At 39.9% G+C, this 17,446-nt stretch overlaps 1 protein-coding gene across 1 annotated transcript in view; it reads right to left on the bottom strand.

Moving 5' to 3' along the window:
* edil3a (EGF-like repeats and discoidin I-like domains 3a) overlaps positions 1-17,446 on the bottom strand; it is a 152,032-nt gene that overhangs the window by 33,770 nt on the left and 100,816 nt on the right. The window contains 3 exon segments of the mRNA XM_030060238.1: positions 3,022-3,206; positions 4,403-4,547; positions 6,238-6,393. Coding sequence (XP_029916098.1) covers positions 3,022-3,206; positions 4,403-4,547; positions 6,238-6,393 — 486 coding nt within the window.

Raw genomic sequence — 17,446 nt, 5'->3', positions numbered from 1 at the left:
GAAAAAATGTGCTCATTCAGTCCATAATCACAAATGATGGAAGGCATTACAATATGCTGTCAAGCAGATATGTCCAATGTATAATGTTGTGAATGTGCAAAAGCATGACTAGTCTATCAATTCAATATTCTTTGTAAAAGACCACCCATTAGTATGCGGGGAAGATATATTCATGTGTTGGTGCTCGGGATGGAACAATTTATCAAAATTCAATATACTGCAATGCAAAAAGATGTGACACTATGTATCTTGGGGCATAAAAATGAATCACAATATTAGCTGCTCTTCATTTTGCTGTAGTAGTCCCAAATGAGATGGTTTTCCCATCAAAATTTCACAAATTCTCCATTGCGATGACAACGTGTTTGAATTTTTTACATTGTAGGATGGCAATACCACTACTAGAAAGATTTGTGGTCCCAAACAAAATCCTGCAGTCGTTGTTGTCACTGAACTTTTATTTATTGGACTGTGTTATAGTTGTATCAAATCATTATGAGATGCGCAAATTGTCCCATTGCTAATCGGCGCAAAGAAATAGAGACTATTGGTGGCAGTTTCATCTCTGTGAGCCAAATATTTTAGTTTAATTTTTTGCATATTTATGCCTCAGCATCCAGTATTGAACACAAAGGTGTTAATCAGATTTTAACAAGGGAAATGACTAGGATAAGCACCATTTAACAAGCCAAGTGATAAATAAAAGTCTAATATTGTCACAGTAGGGTTTAATTTAATGTTTACATGTGTGAATCATAAAATGCACTTACTGGCTGTAATGACTAGATTGTTTTTTAATCCAAATGAGATTGTGTCCCCGCCATGCAAATCCAGTCAGATATTTGGAGTCTGTAAAGTGTTTCTACTGCCTCTCTGCACAGTGCAGAGGTTGTCTTGATTAATTGGAATACTTAATTTGTCATTAAGTGTGATTAATTCCATTAATCTATCAGGTTTAAAGTCATTCAGTAATGTCACTGAGAATCAATTATTCACCATGGGAACCGGTGTGAAGAAGACATTGAGTGTGAGAGTTTAACAAATGCACATAGTACACTGGCCACATATTAAAACATGGCTCAGCTACAGCGACTGTAGCACAGGCAGGACCAGCAGCAGCAAAGAGATCTATATAAAATCAAACTGTCCACTTTTCAAACATCAAACAGAGCCTGTGTGTACCAGAGATGGCTTTGGCAGTGGAAGCCATTGATTTTCTCACAGCGTCTGTATAGCGCTTCCCCTCTCCTGTCGGCACAGCGCGTAATATGAGACCACAAGTTTTGCTCGACCCACAGCAATCAATTTTGCTTAGCTGAGCTCCATGGTGTGGATGGGGCTTGCTTAAGTACCTGTCTCCTCCAACACACAGCCCTGCATACCCTCATCCTCGGCAAAAGGCTTTCAGTGTAATAAAAAAACATATCTGAGTCAAGACCCGGCCAATCTAATAATGGCCAGACAAGCCAGTGTGACTGTAGACTGCTAACTGTGTCACTGCTAGGAAAGCGCCTTGTGGGGATACAGTGCAATAGAAAGGCCAGGAAAGCAACAAATTCACTTTCATCTTTGCTTTTCTTGAGAAAATCATCCACATCACAAATCCCTCTTCCCTATCTGTTTTACAGCTCGATGTAAGGAGTTATTTCTCACTCTAGAAGCAGAGGGTGTTTAAAGGGTTTTATCTTAAAAGAAATAAAAAAACGAGAGACATGTGGGAGCCATGATTGACTTGATTGTGTCTGATTGATAGGTATCTTAACCTCCCTTGCCCTCCATCAATCTCACATACACTCCAAATCAAATCACACCAGTTGTTCAGAGAGACAGTTCAGATGAACTGGGACATAAGTGGTCACTTGAGATGTATTGTGTCCCTTTTAGGACACATTTTCAGCCATCAGTTACTGTAATGAAAACAAATGAAATTGTGACTGGTTTTGCAGAGATATAATGTCTGAGCTATAGCCAGAGATAACAGGGCCGAATACATCCAACAGTTGAGGCAGCGTGGGAGTTGGTTGAAAAGGGCTGCAATGATAAAAGAAGTGACTGCCTATTAGTGAATGTTTTTTGTTGAACAATGGCGTCAAAAGATGGGCTCAGAGAGGTAAAGTTTTCAAGCAATTACTGTATTCACTGACAACATAGTAAACATTAGTGACGTTTTTGTCTGTATAATACATTTGAAATCCATGGCTATGCAATTCCATGAATACATGATCAACTATAGGACTGCATTCAATAGAGGGCAGACCTCTCCCAGGTGTGTCAGGGGCCATGTGGGAGGTGAACGGGAAGTGCCAGGCAGGTTGTGTGTCCAGTGTGTGTGCATGAGAGTGGTGGAATGAAAGGGAGACAGTATGGAGAGTATGTTATCACATCACCATAAGTGATAAGTTAACTGGCAAAGTTATTTCAGCAGCTGCTTGATATTACTGAATGTTTTCAAAGGACCACAATGCTGTCATGTTGGTTTGAATGAATGCAAGCCACAATTGTCTTACCTTGGCATGCAAATCTGGAAAGGAACAATTCCAAACAACCAGCGATGTCAGTTTCAAAATGATAATGCCAAAAAAAGAATCCGCCAACAAACGTGCTCCGGCATATATGTTAACTTTTGAATCCTGGCAAGAAGACACGGTTGTAATCGTGTTTGAATCTGTGGCAACAAGACATGATTGGCTGTCCTGAGCAGAAAGCAAGAAAAGAAGAAAAAAACCAAACAAGATTCCAAACTTTTTGATGATTTGTGGCCCCTTCCAGCTGGTTAAAAGGGATGAGGAGTTAGCACTCAATTGTGGTATAAAACAGGCTTTTCAAAAGTTTTGAATTACCACAACCATGAGAGCTCCTTGATCATACAGTCATAATTGTGTACAAGAAAAATAATTGGCTGATAGGCAAGGAGGGAAGGAGGGAAGAGAAACTCTAAAAATGACAGAAAACAGCTATTTGCATGAAGCTGACTATTTTTGCCTCTTTATCTCAGGCATGTGTACACAGATAACCTCTTACCTGTAGCCACTGAGACTGGTCACTGTGTCCGGCTGTCCAAGCGTTCACTTTGCCCTGCTTGTCCAGCCGGGCCTTGCCGGGCTCCCAAGTGAACATGTCCATGTTGAGTGTCCTGAAAATGCTGGAGGCTGTGACCTGGTAGTCCTGGATGTGGCCCGACTTCATTCCCATTGGTTCAGAGCAGCCTGGAGCCAACAAAACAATGGAAACTGTAAAGGCAGTTCTCCCAACCTCCCAATAACCGCAACACAACAAGCAGTGCTGGGGAACGTTACTTTTAGGAGTAACTAGTTACATTCCCAAGTTACTGCTCCTAAGTAGTAACTTGTTACTACTTACTACTACTACTACTTACTTGTTTACTTACTTAATTAGTCTTTATTCAAAGCACTGTTAATTTTGTCAAAACATTTTTGGATGAGAAATAGTTGTTGCAAAACCTTTTTTTCATAACTAGTTGCTATGAGAAAACACAAATGCACAAAGGCACAAAGAAACATAAAATTGCCCCCCGTCCTGATAGATGTGTCTATTAGATATTTTATTTAGCATTTACTATGACACAGCTTTGTTTAGCTCCAGACCAATGGTGACAGAAGACAGTGTGTGTCTGGATGTTCACAGGAGAAATTAATGCTTCCAAGAGAAACTCTTCACTTCCTCCACCAGGAAAACCAACGAATAGAGCGTCCATTTTCCAGATTCAGTCAGTAGATGCTGTGTTGGTGAAATGTCATACTGTAGATGATACACAGATGTATCTGATGATCCTGTCTCTATGAAGGCAGCAGGGAGCTATACTACAAACAATCCAGCTACTGAAAGCTGACACAAACAATGAAGTAAAGAGCGTCGTTGCTATGGAAGCGATACACTGTTTCGACTAGTCTCATCGGTGCAAGCTGGCAGGTTTCAGAACATAGCAGTCCAGATGTTTTGACTTCCTTTTTGCAAATGCTTAGGAGGATCAGCTGGTACTGTTGAATGTTTGGTGTAAAATCAACAGCACTGAAGCTCTCTCTGGATCGAGATGATGCGCTTTTATTCTCGATTCAGAAAACACACCCTAACTCACGGAGAGTAAATACTATGAGGCACGAGTTGCTGCATGGACTCCATTTCCTGTCACACCAAGCACCAGGCACAACAACATATCAGCATGACCCAATTTACAGCTTACATGTAACATGTTCCTCCATTTTGCCGGCTGCTTTCCTGCCAAAACATCATGTACCACTGCTGCACCAGATTTTCTTTTTAACTTCATGGATATAAATAAAAATGCACCGTTTTCAAAAGTAATATAAACTGATTACTGAATTTAAGAAGTTACTTGCAAGTTACAAAAACAGTACAATACAAATGCACACAACTGACCCACCTGTTAGCTCACATCCGAGCAGCTCCATGCGCAGGGTACAGTGCCTCCTGCAGACTTGTGGGTAAATACGAATGTACTGAGCCTCAATAGGAGGGGTGAAGGAATTGGCTGATGGAGCGTTGTTATCGACATTTCCTCTGAATATCTGTTGCAGGAGATGAAATAACAGCACATGAGCGGGTGGGGGGGTGGGGTATAGCAGGATAGAGGAGCAGATCAGTTCTGCCCTAATGTAACAGTCTATCTGGCGCTGTCTCTAGTGCCTACTCCACACTCAACAAATTGCTGTCATTCAAGGTCAATGAGCTAGAATTACAGGGAAAAATAGACAATTTCTCGCACCATTTGAGCCTGTAATTTATAAGCACACTGGTGTGTTTTAAATTAGTGGTCCAATTATATAGCTATACCTTCTGGAGTGTTTTATCCAAATGGCCTGAGACAGTGTTTGACAGAACTCTGTGATGTGATTGAGGGGGTATACGTGTGTGTGAGTTTGTGAGTGTGTGTGTGTGTGTGTGTGTGAGAGAGAGAGAGAGAGAGAGAGATGGAATACAGGCACAAAGAGTTTACAGTGTGGGTCCTGTACTGTAGGTCACGAGTAAGGAGGTCGTTTCACTCTTGCCCTGTTCACATTAGCATCTTAGAGCTCGCCCTCCACTCAAAAATGTGTTTTTCTTATGGTTACGTCCTCTAAAATGTCTGAGCTCGAGTATACTGACTTGTATCTGTGCAAAGTTTGCCACAAGAGAGGTGTTTTCATATTCCGTTACTGAGGGTATAGGTGTCTCTGCATTTCCCTAAAATATAAGACAAAAGATTCAGACGTACTCTGGGTCCACTAAATTTGGCACGCCACAAATCCAACAGTCAGTCCCATCATCTGATGGAGCGCTGCTTTGCATATCATTAACACCAGCTCTGCCAGTCGCAGTGCTGGACTGCTGGTTGTGTTTTCAGTAAAAAACAAAAAAAACCAAACAAAAAAAACAAGACCAATTCAAAATGGCTGCTTCACATGAATAATATTTAATAATAATATATTTTTTTATGGTTAGATTATGAAATACAGGACAACTGTGACAACAAAAGTGATGGGACTTCCGTGTTGCTGCGTACTTGCTCCTCCATTTTCAGCACTGGTATGTCCCTATTTCCTTTCAATTCCAGGAGCATGATTTTTTTCTCAAATAAAAATATAAATACTTTGTTTTCATTTATTTCCCCCCCATTATTTTTATCTGTTGATGCGTGATCTGCCACAACTTTGTTATTCTGAAGTGTTTTTCTCATTCTTACTTGACTATGCATGATTATTTCTGTATGTAGCATTTAGGGAGCACTTGTGTGGTGATACCACTGCACAAAAAACAAAACCACCAACAAAGAAAAAAATAATCAGTGTCCAAGTGCAGAGTCATCGGAGTCATTGATCTGGTAAATTTGAGCAGAAGTTTGGAGGTCGGGGTCATTCGAGCCTCGGCCAAATGGAGGACAGCTGTGGTTTGCTGTCAGAAATGATAGAACACTGGATGGTCTATTTGGTGGCCGTTTATCCCCAAATAGTATAAAAATTCAATCTAGAAGTCATAAAATTGGAGGGGGGTAAGGGGCAGAAAGATGGGCCCGGTGTGTGCTGGCTAATTAAAAAGCCATCTCATCACGTCCTCCACCCTGCCCTTGACTGAGTGGGCAGTCTCCAGTTGCTGTGTGTGCATGTGTGTGTGTATATGTTTGTGTATGTGTGACAGAAAGAAAGGCCAAAGGGAAAGAGGGAAGAGACATAATGAGTGTGTGTGTGTATTTGTGCGTGTGCCCACACGTGTGTATCTCACCATGTCCTCATCTGTGCCCTTCACTTTGTATGTTCTCCAGGTCTTCCCGTCATCACTGGAGGCTACTTTGTAAGACTTGACGTACTCTGGGCTGCCAATACGCTTTGCACCCTGGGTAATTAGGCCGGTGACCCTCATTCTCCTTTGCAGGTTTATCTGTGGAAGAAAAAAAAGCCAAAAGCCACAAAATTACTTCTTTATTTTTTCTGAGAGACTGGTGATGCATGCTTGTGTGTGTGTGTGTGTGTGTGTCTGTGTCTGTGTCTGTGTGTGTGTGCACGCGCACATGCAAGTCTTGGGTATCAGTTCACACCCTTTGTATTTTTCTGTCAGGGCCATCCATCTTATTCAGAAAGTCTGTGATCGAATGGAACATTTAATCAATCCTCACGCTCCAGATCCAGTCTGTCAAGCCCGGGCTCACTGTCAATACGTTGCCAATGTAAAGCGCCTCAGAGAGCCGGGAGGGAAAGAGGGAGGTGAGAAAGAGGAATGTGATTAATGAATGCTTTAATAGATTTGGCTTAGTGCGCACAAAGGATAATCAGTATCTGTTGAAACATAACTGTAAATACTAAATACTGTAAGTGCGCTTTGTTGTGGTTTTCAATGATGGGGCTTTTTCACAGAGCACCCTGTTGTTTCCACTTCAGCAACACCTTTTACCACTTTGCTCATGCCACGTGATTGAGAACAATTTTCCACTCTCGGGGTAGAAACAACCAGCTTGAGCTGAATGTGGATGATTTTTTTTAAGCTATGGTGATACACTGTTATGTTTGGAGATTTTGCAGTTAGAGGAGCAAAATGGGTTTTAGTGTTTATGTTTAACATATCTTTTTTCTGGATTGGTATTACATAGTCAATCTATCCCTTTTCTATACCTTATTCTTAATCATGGATGTTAGGGGCTGGAGCCTGTCCCAGCACACAGTCCCACATGGGTGCTTGTTTTCATTCCACAACCAGCCCTTATCTCTCTACGCCGAGACCCAACTGAAAGCCAACACCAGGGCAGATTCTGTTTCACGAGCCAATCCACCCAACATAGATTGTTCCGAAATCCGAGTCCACTGAGTAAAATTCAATTCAGACATTAAGCTGCACATGATAATTGTATTAATTCATTGTGATAATTGGCTACTTTGATAAATAATAGGCTACATGCTATTCTGTGCCAACACTTTGCTGTTTTTTTTTTTATGAAATGGCACAGGTAATTGCGCAGGCTTTGTTTCATGCTGGCTATAAATAATTAATATAGCTTTGAATTCCGACATGCAATTTAATTAATGCGAACCACAAACTGTCCTGCAGTTCAGAGTAACATTTCTCTTCCGCTTGTCAGCAAATTTTTATTTGCATATCGCTGTGCCGAGCTGTGTGTATCGGTCCCGGTGCAGAACTCTATTTCAGAGTGCGAGGGGCAGAAAGCTGGGAAAAACCTTGGACAGGTCGCGAGTACATCAGTGGGCTAACACACTGACATGCATTCACACCTATAAGCAAGTTAGAGTCATCAGCTCACCTCACCTGCATGCCTTTGGACTGTGAGGGGAAACCCACGAAAAGACAGAGAGAACATGCAGCCTTCAGACAGAAACCCATGACCTTCTTGCTGACCTCTGAGCCACCGTGCTGCCCCTAATACTGTCACAACTGTAACTGTAAAGTGCCTCCTTTGGCCCTTACAAATGTGCAAATGTACAAAAACCACTTTTAATATTACAGCTTTCGATTTCTCTCTGTCATCACACCCATACTAGCTGGTTAAAAAAAGCGTCGTTCCCACCCTGATATCTTACTGGTGCACTTAAGAGAGAGAGAAAAAAAGTGTGCTTGTTCAGGAACGTGAGAGGATTCACAGGATTAATATTAGCTCCACATGATGACAGATCACTTTACTGTAATATGGAGAAGCCTGCAGTGACTGAGGACCGGAGCTGTGATGGGCAACACACACACACACACACACACACACACACACACACACACATTCACACTCAAACCTTTGTTTCGAAAATGAATATTCATATTGACAAAAAGTAGGCCAGAATAACAGAAGGCAATTTCAGCATCGTTATACTGTAACACATTTGTAAATGTCTTGACAAAGCAGATAATGCAAATAAACTGTGATGACAATTATTCATCCATTATTTTGGCTCTATGTTCACACCATGCTGCTTTGTTCTTAGAAATGACACATCAGCTCAACCAGGTCACCCTCAGTCAAAATATAAAAACCTAGTGCTCCATGGCTGAGGAACAGCAGGGCAGCGGTGGTACAGTACTGAGCGAATATCAAGTACAGGACCATTAACCTGAAATGGCATCACTTGAATGGAAACCCACACTAAAACAAAATTTAAATGGCTTATTTTAGTAAGTTCAGGCTAGATTTCTCTTCCATTTTTAAGATCAGAAAGCACATGGAGGAAAAAAAAATGAAAAGGTATGAATATATGTGATGTAAAAACAAAAACGAAAGTCTGTATTTTGGTTTACATGTGTGATCAAAATGCAGAAATTGCAAAAAAAAAAAAAAAAAAAAAAAAAAAAAAGTGCAAACAAAACAAAACAAAACAAAAAATCCTAATGAGAGCATGAACACATATGTACTTCCTTTGTGCACTAAGCTGGAAATTCTCTATATAGCCAATCCTATGCTGTTTATTTGTGTGCGTTTGATATGATAAAGTTAGGCGCTCCCAGTTGTTTTATTTTGATATTTTGTGCCACATTTGGAAGCCCTTTTGCCCATCTTATCTTTATGTGGATGCATGGCTTTTATTTGTGCTCATAAAGACGTCTTCCCCAAAGCTAAAACCACAAAGCAGAGATTTACTGGTGACACCATCAGAATGCAACTGTTCCTTTAGCAAGTCTAAGGTAGTGGACAACGTGACCTTATCCAGCACGGTATTCTGGGCACAGAAATGTAAGCTTTGCTTTGAAATAAGGCAACCTGTGTTTAAAACATTAAAGTGTTAAAGCTTGAAAATATTCTATTACATATTATATTCTATTATGCCCACTGCCAGAAATATTCATGCTCATGTTCACCAGTGTTGTGTGAACTGTCAGAGATCACTGGAATAACACATTAATAATTGCAATTCAGGCTGGACGTCCCCTTTAATTTTGATTTCTAGAGATATGGCTCAATTATACATATTTTTTTTCTACATACTTAAACCAACATATCAAGTCAATTACCCACAAGGACCCCTTTTAGAGTTCCAGAGCCGCAAATGACTCACTCTCACCCACTCTTTATCATTCACAGCGTTCTTCACTTCTCTCAATTTCCTCCATAGAGATAGATATGCCCCTCGCTAATTAGAAGCACTGTCACTAAAAGGCCACTGCCTGGGTAATTGGGGTGATCCTTCACATCTTTAATGACCACTCACAAACACGCCTCTGCCACTTCAGTGCTAACAGTGATGCATTTATTTGTCTGAGGGAGGCATAGTTGGAAACATCTGTCATCGACAGACTTTTGTCTATGGACCTTTACTGGTGAGCTTGTGGAGATTTGCCTCAGTGTGTGAGAAAGTGTCATAAAACAGTGAAAATGTGCAGAAGGGCGTCTCAAAATGACACTGATGCTGACAAGGATAATCTCCCAATTCAAGATGGTGATTAGGCAGTGACAAGAACAGCGCAAGCAGCAAAGTGTGAGATTTTTTAGAGGCATTAAGGTTAAGTTGTGAGCCGATATTCCTCAGGGCCCTCATCCATATTGAGAGAGAATGTGTGCATGTGTGTTTGTGTTTGTGTGTTTAAAACAAGGTTGTACCTTTCAGTCATCATCCAGCCATCTGTCTGTTTTTCTGTATTGTTAAGCTGTTTGACTGTCTCTGTCTGTCTCATTCCTGGTGTAGCTGTGACATACATTTCTGTTTATATAGAAAAAAGGCTATAAAAAATGTTTTAAAAGGGTTACCCATCATAAATGACTACTGAGACTGTTTATTTTACCTTGTCTTGACTTTCTGCACAAGAGAGCTTCCAGAGAAATCCTTGAGGAAAAAAAAAAGTTGAAATGAACTTTTCCCCTTTCCTTTTTTTCTGAAACACTTTGAGTTTATTTTTTTCATACACCATGAGAGACTCTAGGAAAAAAATATCACAAACATCAAATGATTCCTGCGTTCGGTATCTTAATTTGCAACACAAAGCATATATCATTCGTCTGAACTGTGTTATCTTGATTTGTTTTTCTTTCTTAAGAACAATGCCTGCAGTTGGAAGATGTTAAGAGTGTCACCTTTGGCAACATGCTGCAACTGGCAGCTACAATTCAAATTGTGCCCTAAAAGGCTATAATTTTGAAGTTCCATTGATATTTTCGGACCTGTTTTTCTACAGTAATTATTTGAAAGTGGTCAATTAGTTTAGGTAATGGTCCTCCTGACAAGCATTTCTTTGATTTCCCAGGGGTCTTTTGAAACTGCAGAGCCCCTGCCAGACTGTTAACAGAACCGAATGAGTAGGCAGAGCATTATAAGCCTTGAATGTAACAGGGCTTTTATTTTTTGAGTCATGCTGATTCTTTCTTTCATACCATTTACACTGGCGGTGTTTACATGCATGCATACATTTGTTCTTAATTATTATTAAAACAACATGGTTATGGGTCTACATATGTGAATTTTCAGAACTGGCTTGGAATAACTTACTTTATGTAATCACATTTTTAAACATTTACTCATTTTGACTTGTCAGTTGACATTAACACCACGTTGCCACTGACTCAAACTGGGTGCACTCTATTTGGATATGCCAGTGTTCAGCTTATTACATAGTGGCAAGGGTGGAGAAAACCTCTCAAAAATGTAGGCAGCATCCATGCTGTGGGAATCCTAATCAGCTGACCAAACACTGGAAGAGGCTGTGTTTATGAAGCTACACCTGTGCAACATCAAATTCATTTTGCAGGCACCAATGAGGGCAAAAAAAACTTAATTAAATTTTGTGGTCTTCACCCAGGGTATGTTAGACTAGTAGTTTCTTTCTTGTCTTCATTGTTTGTCATGCTGCAGCACATTTTTGGGCAATTGGGCACTTTTTGAGTAGCCAGTGTTCAATTATTCATCAACCTTGTATACATCTGATTGTCAAATGGAACAAGTACACTGTCATCATTATAGCTGAAGATACAAATGTATATCAGTGCCAGATTTGCATGCTTTTTGTGTTTGTGCAAAGATAGATTAGCATAATTATTATCAAGAAGCAGTTTTAAACATTTAAATAATCTCGCAAACTTCACCATTGCAAATCAGTTGTGCAGCCGCGGTGGATAATCTGGCTCAGGCAGATTTCAAGTCTATGGAATTTGTTTGTCATCCTGGAGCAGGTGGCAGTGAATTCTCTGAAGGTAGTAAAATTTATCACGATACCTGCGACTGTGTGCAGATACCAGATCCAGACTAGCATGGTGTCATGGGTACACTGTCATTTCAACAAAAACACATGGCAGAACTACTGCTATTTCTTTTCCCTATGCTAAAAGAAGCCTGCTGTTCAGTCTAAGAGGGGAGGTGAAGCTGGCAGCTGGACGTTTACCATATTTTTTTTTTTTTTTTTTTTTTTTTGGCTGACTTACAGCATCTGTGGGAGGGACACGGCAGGTGTACAGGAATTCTCTGTTAACTAGTTTATTCATAGCAACAGGGATACTCAGTTGCAGGGTATCAGGTTAATGTACAAAGCTTAACCTGAAGAGAGCCCTCACTGGAGTATGGTCAATAGCCAGATTACTCTGTGCATGTAAACTTAGCCGCTGTGGCATTCACAGAGGCTGCTATATCAACTTAAAACCTCCTTAAAGGTCAAAAACAGACATTACTGTTATGTTGCTGACATGGTTAAGGGCAAGCTTTTATGGTGACCCAGCAACTAAGCACAATTATGGGTTCTGCAGGTTTACTCAGAAGTGTCAGTCCCACCTACAGAACTGTAAGGTGGAGGACATTTTATAACATTAAAGACCTTCAGGTTATATATATATATATATATATATATATATATATATATAACAAACAAACAGAAAACTATTATCCTTAAGCCAGTGTTCACTGAGGCTTATTGAAGTTGTTGATTTGGTTCTATTTTGAGGGCTAGTGTTTTCTTTTTAAAATTAAGACCATGACTCCCACAGACCTAGTTGGTTGTTGGTTCCAAAATGCTCCACTATGGTTTCACTTTGCATGCATTTGTTTTCTCTTTCACTTCACTAAATAGGTTAAACACATTCAAAATGATTTTCCATTTGGCCTTCAGTCCTTCCACCAGCTACCACTGCAACTAAGTCTGAATCTTTTCATTTAGTTTACGCTGGCAGAACAGCGACCTTCTGTGTGTTTTGTGCTGTAAAGCGGTGTCCTTTTGTGCTATAAAGCAAAAACAAGGTCAAGTTCAATTTAAGGTTTATTTATTTAGGTGTCCCTTAATCACAGGCATGTCTCAAAGGACTTCACAGAGAATGAGCCTAACCTAATCAACAATCATTAGTCATTCAAAAGGCTGAAACACAAACTCTCACAAATACTCCCACAAATACTCTTAAAATGAATGAAATTACTGTGGTAATGATTTATTGATGTAAAAAATGATCCGTTTATCACCTGTAACAAACTAAGCAAACGGTTCTAGAAGATACAACGGAATACTAATGAACATGATACTTTGCAATGAGGTAACTCATTAAACAGCTGAACTATTAGAAGACGTTTTGAATTACGATTAATTGATTCTCAGTTAGACGTCCACATCTAAATTCATGTCAGTAATGGTGAAATCTGATTCCTGCTGTAAGCAACTGAAATTATGCCACCTATATCACCTACTTGTTTACATGTAATTATATCAGTAATTAATAATAATACTGCCTAACACCGCAGAACAATAATACATAATTTTCACATACTCTATGAATGCTTTTCAGGGATCATTAAGTCTTATTTAAAAAGGCAAGAATAGAATCATTTACAGAAACAGTGTGGGGGTGTAGTTGCAGCCATGCGGGGATCAACTGGTGACCGTGCAGTCATAAGGATGTTTTTCTGATGTTAAAGGAATAGTAGCAGCTTTCTTCAGAACAACTTGAGTTGAGCAAAGGCCATTTCTTTACAGCTCCAAAATGACATAAATTGCCATAAAATTACTCCAAATGGCATAATTCAAGTGTTCTATAGTCAAACGATTACACTGCCTGTCCAAAATTTACCTCATTATCTCCCAAATTTATCCTACCGTGTTACAGCCCGGCATCATATCTCTCGCCTATCATATTGCACATCCCCGCATCACAGAACCACTGCACAGTCAGTGTTAACTAAGTGCCTAATTTAAAAAAGTTAAATATTTATAGAAGCAGGCAAATCAGAGTTAAAAATGGTTTTACTTGTGGACTCCGTATCATCTACTGGTGGGGAGAAGCTCATACTCAGAGTGGAGAATATGAGACAGACGATATTAAGTAATTAATTTAAATAATTCATTTGTGTGATCATTTTTTATCACATGATTGATGAATATTGTCATTCAAAATGTATTTAATGGTAATCCTTTACTGAAAAACACATTGCTTTTTTTTTTTAGGTTTAGGGAGACAGGATGATTGTAGAAATGATCATATGATAGGTAGAGAGAAAGTTCTGTTCACGAGAATAATGATGAGTATGGTGACTTCTCAGATATGCCATTTCAAACAAATGTGTTTGTATCAGGGGTTCTTGCATGAGGCTCATTGTGAATGGAGGCTGTCTACAATACTGAGAGAAATTCAGTGGCAAACACTGCACATTCAGTGTGACAATTTCACAGTTAGCAGACCTGTGGGTCAAACAAAGTAAGATGCTATAGTGCTGTGAAGACAAATAAAACACACACAAGCACACACTTGAATGCACACACACAAACACACACACACACACACACACACACACACACACACACACAGTCAATAGCAGTCAATACACTGACTCGATATCATGAGTTCATTTCACATTTCACACTGACATTATAATTGTTTAGGGATCATTCTAACCATTAGACTGGCCTATGTCCTTCAAAGTATTTGTGGTACTGTTGTTGTGCACAGATGTGCCACAGCGCAGGCACACACACACACACACACACACACACACACACACACACACACATACACACATACAAACAAAGACCAAAGAGCCTCAGCAACAGCTTCAGATAGATAAAAATGCCAAGGTTTGGTTTGTTTCTCATTTGCTTGGTGTGCAAGGTAATCAAACAGGTGTAAAGTAATTGATTTAACCCCCACCACCACCACCATCACCCAACAAGTCACAGAAAACACCAGTGTTTCACCAGTGCAGAAACCCTTCCTCACTAAGAAAAAGGATGAATGCTTGTCTCAGGTTAGCCAAAAAGCACCTGGGTAGTCTGTGGTTGTTATGGGACATGAAGATCAATAATTCAAAGGGGAAATTATCAGGCAACATGTTTATATCTATGAATGGTGAAAACCAAAGGGATGCTGCATCAGGAACTGCAGGACCGCTGAATGACCAGTGACTTCATCTCTGTACCAAATCATCAAAAATTCAATATCCAAACAATATCAAAAACTCTCCAGCAACACAGTGAAACAATCAGTGTGTTTACATGCACACTAATAGCACAATCCAGGCCTTGGGGAAGCTTCCCAAATTCCCCCCTGACTTAATTTTGGGCTTTCCATTTCTGCTTCCACCTGCCCTACGGAGTATATTGCTCCTCAGAAAGACTGATGGCAAAAAATGAGTGGTCAGGGAAATATGGAGAATCATTGGGAAATGAGCAATTTTTTGGTTCAAATTCAAATAGACAACTTGAGACCAATGAGAGGACAGTGGATGGGTCTTATTAGCTCCCTCCCATTTCCCACAATAATCGAGGACCTTCTTCAGCACTTCTCTACACTGTATGGACAAGAAAGCCAGAGAACCATGTTTGCTCTACCCCAACCCAAGTTAGGTCTGACTATTAAAATTGTCATGTGAACACCCGTATTTTATTTTCTAATTTAAAGTAACTAAATCCATAACTGAACAGATTTCAGCTCAATCTTTCAATCTATTGGAGCATGTGAACTTAATCAAATTTCTAAGCAAAGAAAAAAACTGGTGCAATGCAATGGAGTGACATGCAATATTATTAAATGAATCCATGTAAACTGGGTTATTAAAAAAAAAAAAATCACATCACTGCAAACCATGTAAATATAAAGGAAATTAGTGATTCCTCCCAGTAACTGGTGTATTGATGTTCCCAGTGATCCACAGCATACCGGTAAGTGTAACTCAGAATGGTTGAGGAACAATAATTTTAAAGTTTTGGGTAATGACTGATAAGAGGCCGCGGCAGAACATGCCACAGGGAGTTTGTGCTTGGTAGGGTGTGTCACTGAGTTGAAGCAATTTTGTGTGGAAGAATGGGCCAAAGTTAAACCATAAAGCTCTGACAGTATGATCCAATAGCAAGGGAGGAGTGGCAGTCACTGGTGCTAAATTGAGTCTGAGTTGAAGCAGATCTGTGTCCATGTGTTTACGACCTTGTTATAAGTTTTGGAAAGAAAATCTGATACCATTTAGTATACAGCTATCTGAAAAAAACAACACAAAATCAGACAAGTGTACATGGCAGTGCATATGTATAAATCAAATGAAGGCGGCTGCACTCTTGCTGCATTTAATCTGTGAGATAAACTGCGATGGCATTTCTAGCAGTCACCTCCCAACCACTGACTCAGTGTTAAAACTTAATAAATATGATTAAAATGCTCTAAAACGAGAAGCAGATCTCCAGACAAAGTATTCCTCAGTAGGGTCCAAGGAGTTTTTTTTGTTTGTTTGTTTGTTTGTTTTTTTCATATATAGATCTAACCACATGCAATCAGAGATGTGCACCTGAATACTGAGTGATTAACTGTTTTGATTCCATTAAATTATGCATCAGCCTGCCTAGCCCTCACAAGTGCTTTCATTTGTTTCATTCATTCAACACGGACCACTGGAACTATTTTGTTGATACTGGTCAGACCAGCAGCATATTTCCCTGGAGTGTTCAAATGCAATTTTATGTGTAAGCTAGCCGTGGTGAGGCTGAGGGAAGATGATATCCTGACAGTACATAGATGTGTGAAAAATAGTGAGCATGCGTGGTCACTGGTGTACACCCACACACCACTGCACAAACACAAACACACACACACACATACATGCAAACCAACAAACTGACATAAACACACAAAGCTGATCACATGCAAACACACACATGCATGCATTCATTGTGTAAAGCCGCTCTGTGATGTATTATTCAAGGTATCTTGTGCTATGTTTGATTCATTTGCTGGGGTTTAAGGGCAGCGCTAAGAAAGCTGAAAGCCTGGCATACAGAGATACATACTGCATCAGACCAAAGACATACAGTACAGTACAAAAGCCAGACAGATCCGGTACCCTATCAGTGTACTGTCATTATCGGTTTGTCATCTGTCAGTAAAACCTGTTCCACATCACATCACACATGAGCATGCTCCCGTTACACATTACTACTCTATAAAAGCACACCAACTCCTTAGCATAATCCCGAAGTAGCGAGATAACTGTACACCGCTGTATTCACGTCCCAATTACCCAGGCCCTCTCTAGAAACACACAATGCCTCCAGCATCTTGTGCAACATCCCACGTGGCATCATTAAAGTCAAACAAACCGCCTGAATGTTTTATGTCCTATTCTCCTTACAGTGCCTGTGTGCTACGCTGATTTCCTTCACTCATCTTTGGCGGTCACTCACTCTCTCTACAAACTTTTTTTTTTCTTCCCCATCTTTCTATCCTGTTGATATTTTCGTACAATTTCATTCAACTCAATTTTGTGCTTTTTTCCATTGCACCAGCATGTGCTGTATTGTACCTGAGCTGTCACTGTATGGTATTTTGTCTGAGTGTTTTCAAAGGGTATTGGCAGCTTTGTCACAAGTAACACCAGTTACTTGGCACACTGCAACAATGGGAAATAAAAGAAAAGAAAAGAAAAGAAAAGAAAAGAAAAGAAAAGAAAAAAACCCACAATAGCTAGTCACTTTATGGGTAGATAATGAAAGACCTATCACTGACCCATTCCAGTCTTAATGGGGTATCTATCTATCTATCTATCTATCTATCTGTCTG

The sequence above is a fragment of the Myripristis murdjan genome, chromosome 9 (assembly GCF_902150065.1).
Source record: "Myripristis murdjan chromosome 9, fMyrMur1.1, whole genome shotgun sequence".
Classification (NCBI taxonomy): Eukaryota; Metazoa; Chordata; class Actinopteri; order Holocentriformes; family Holocentridae; genus Myripristis; species Myripristis murdjan.
This window is presented reverse-complemented; position numbering and strand designations above follow the sequence as displayed.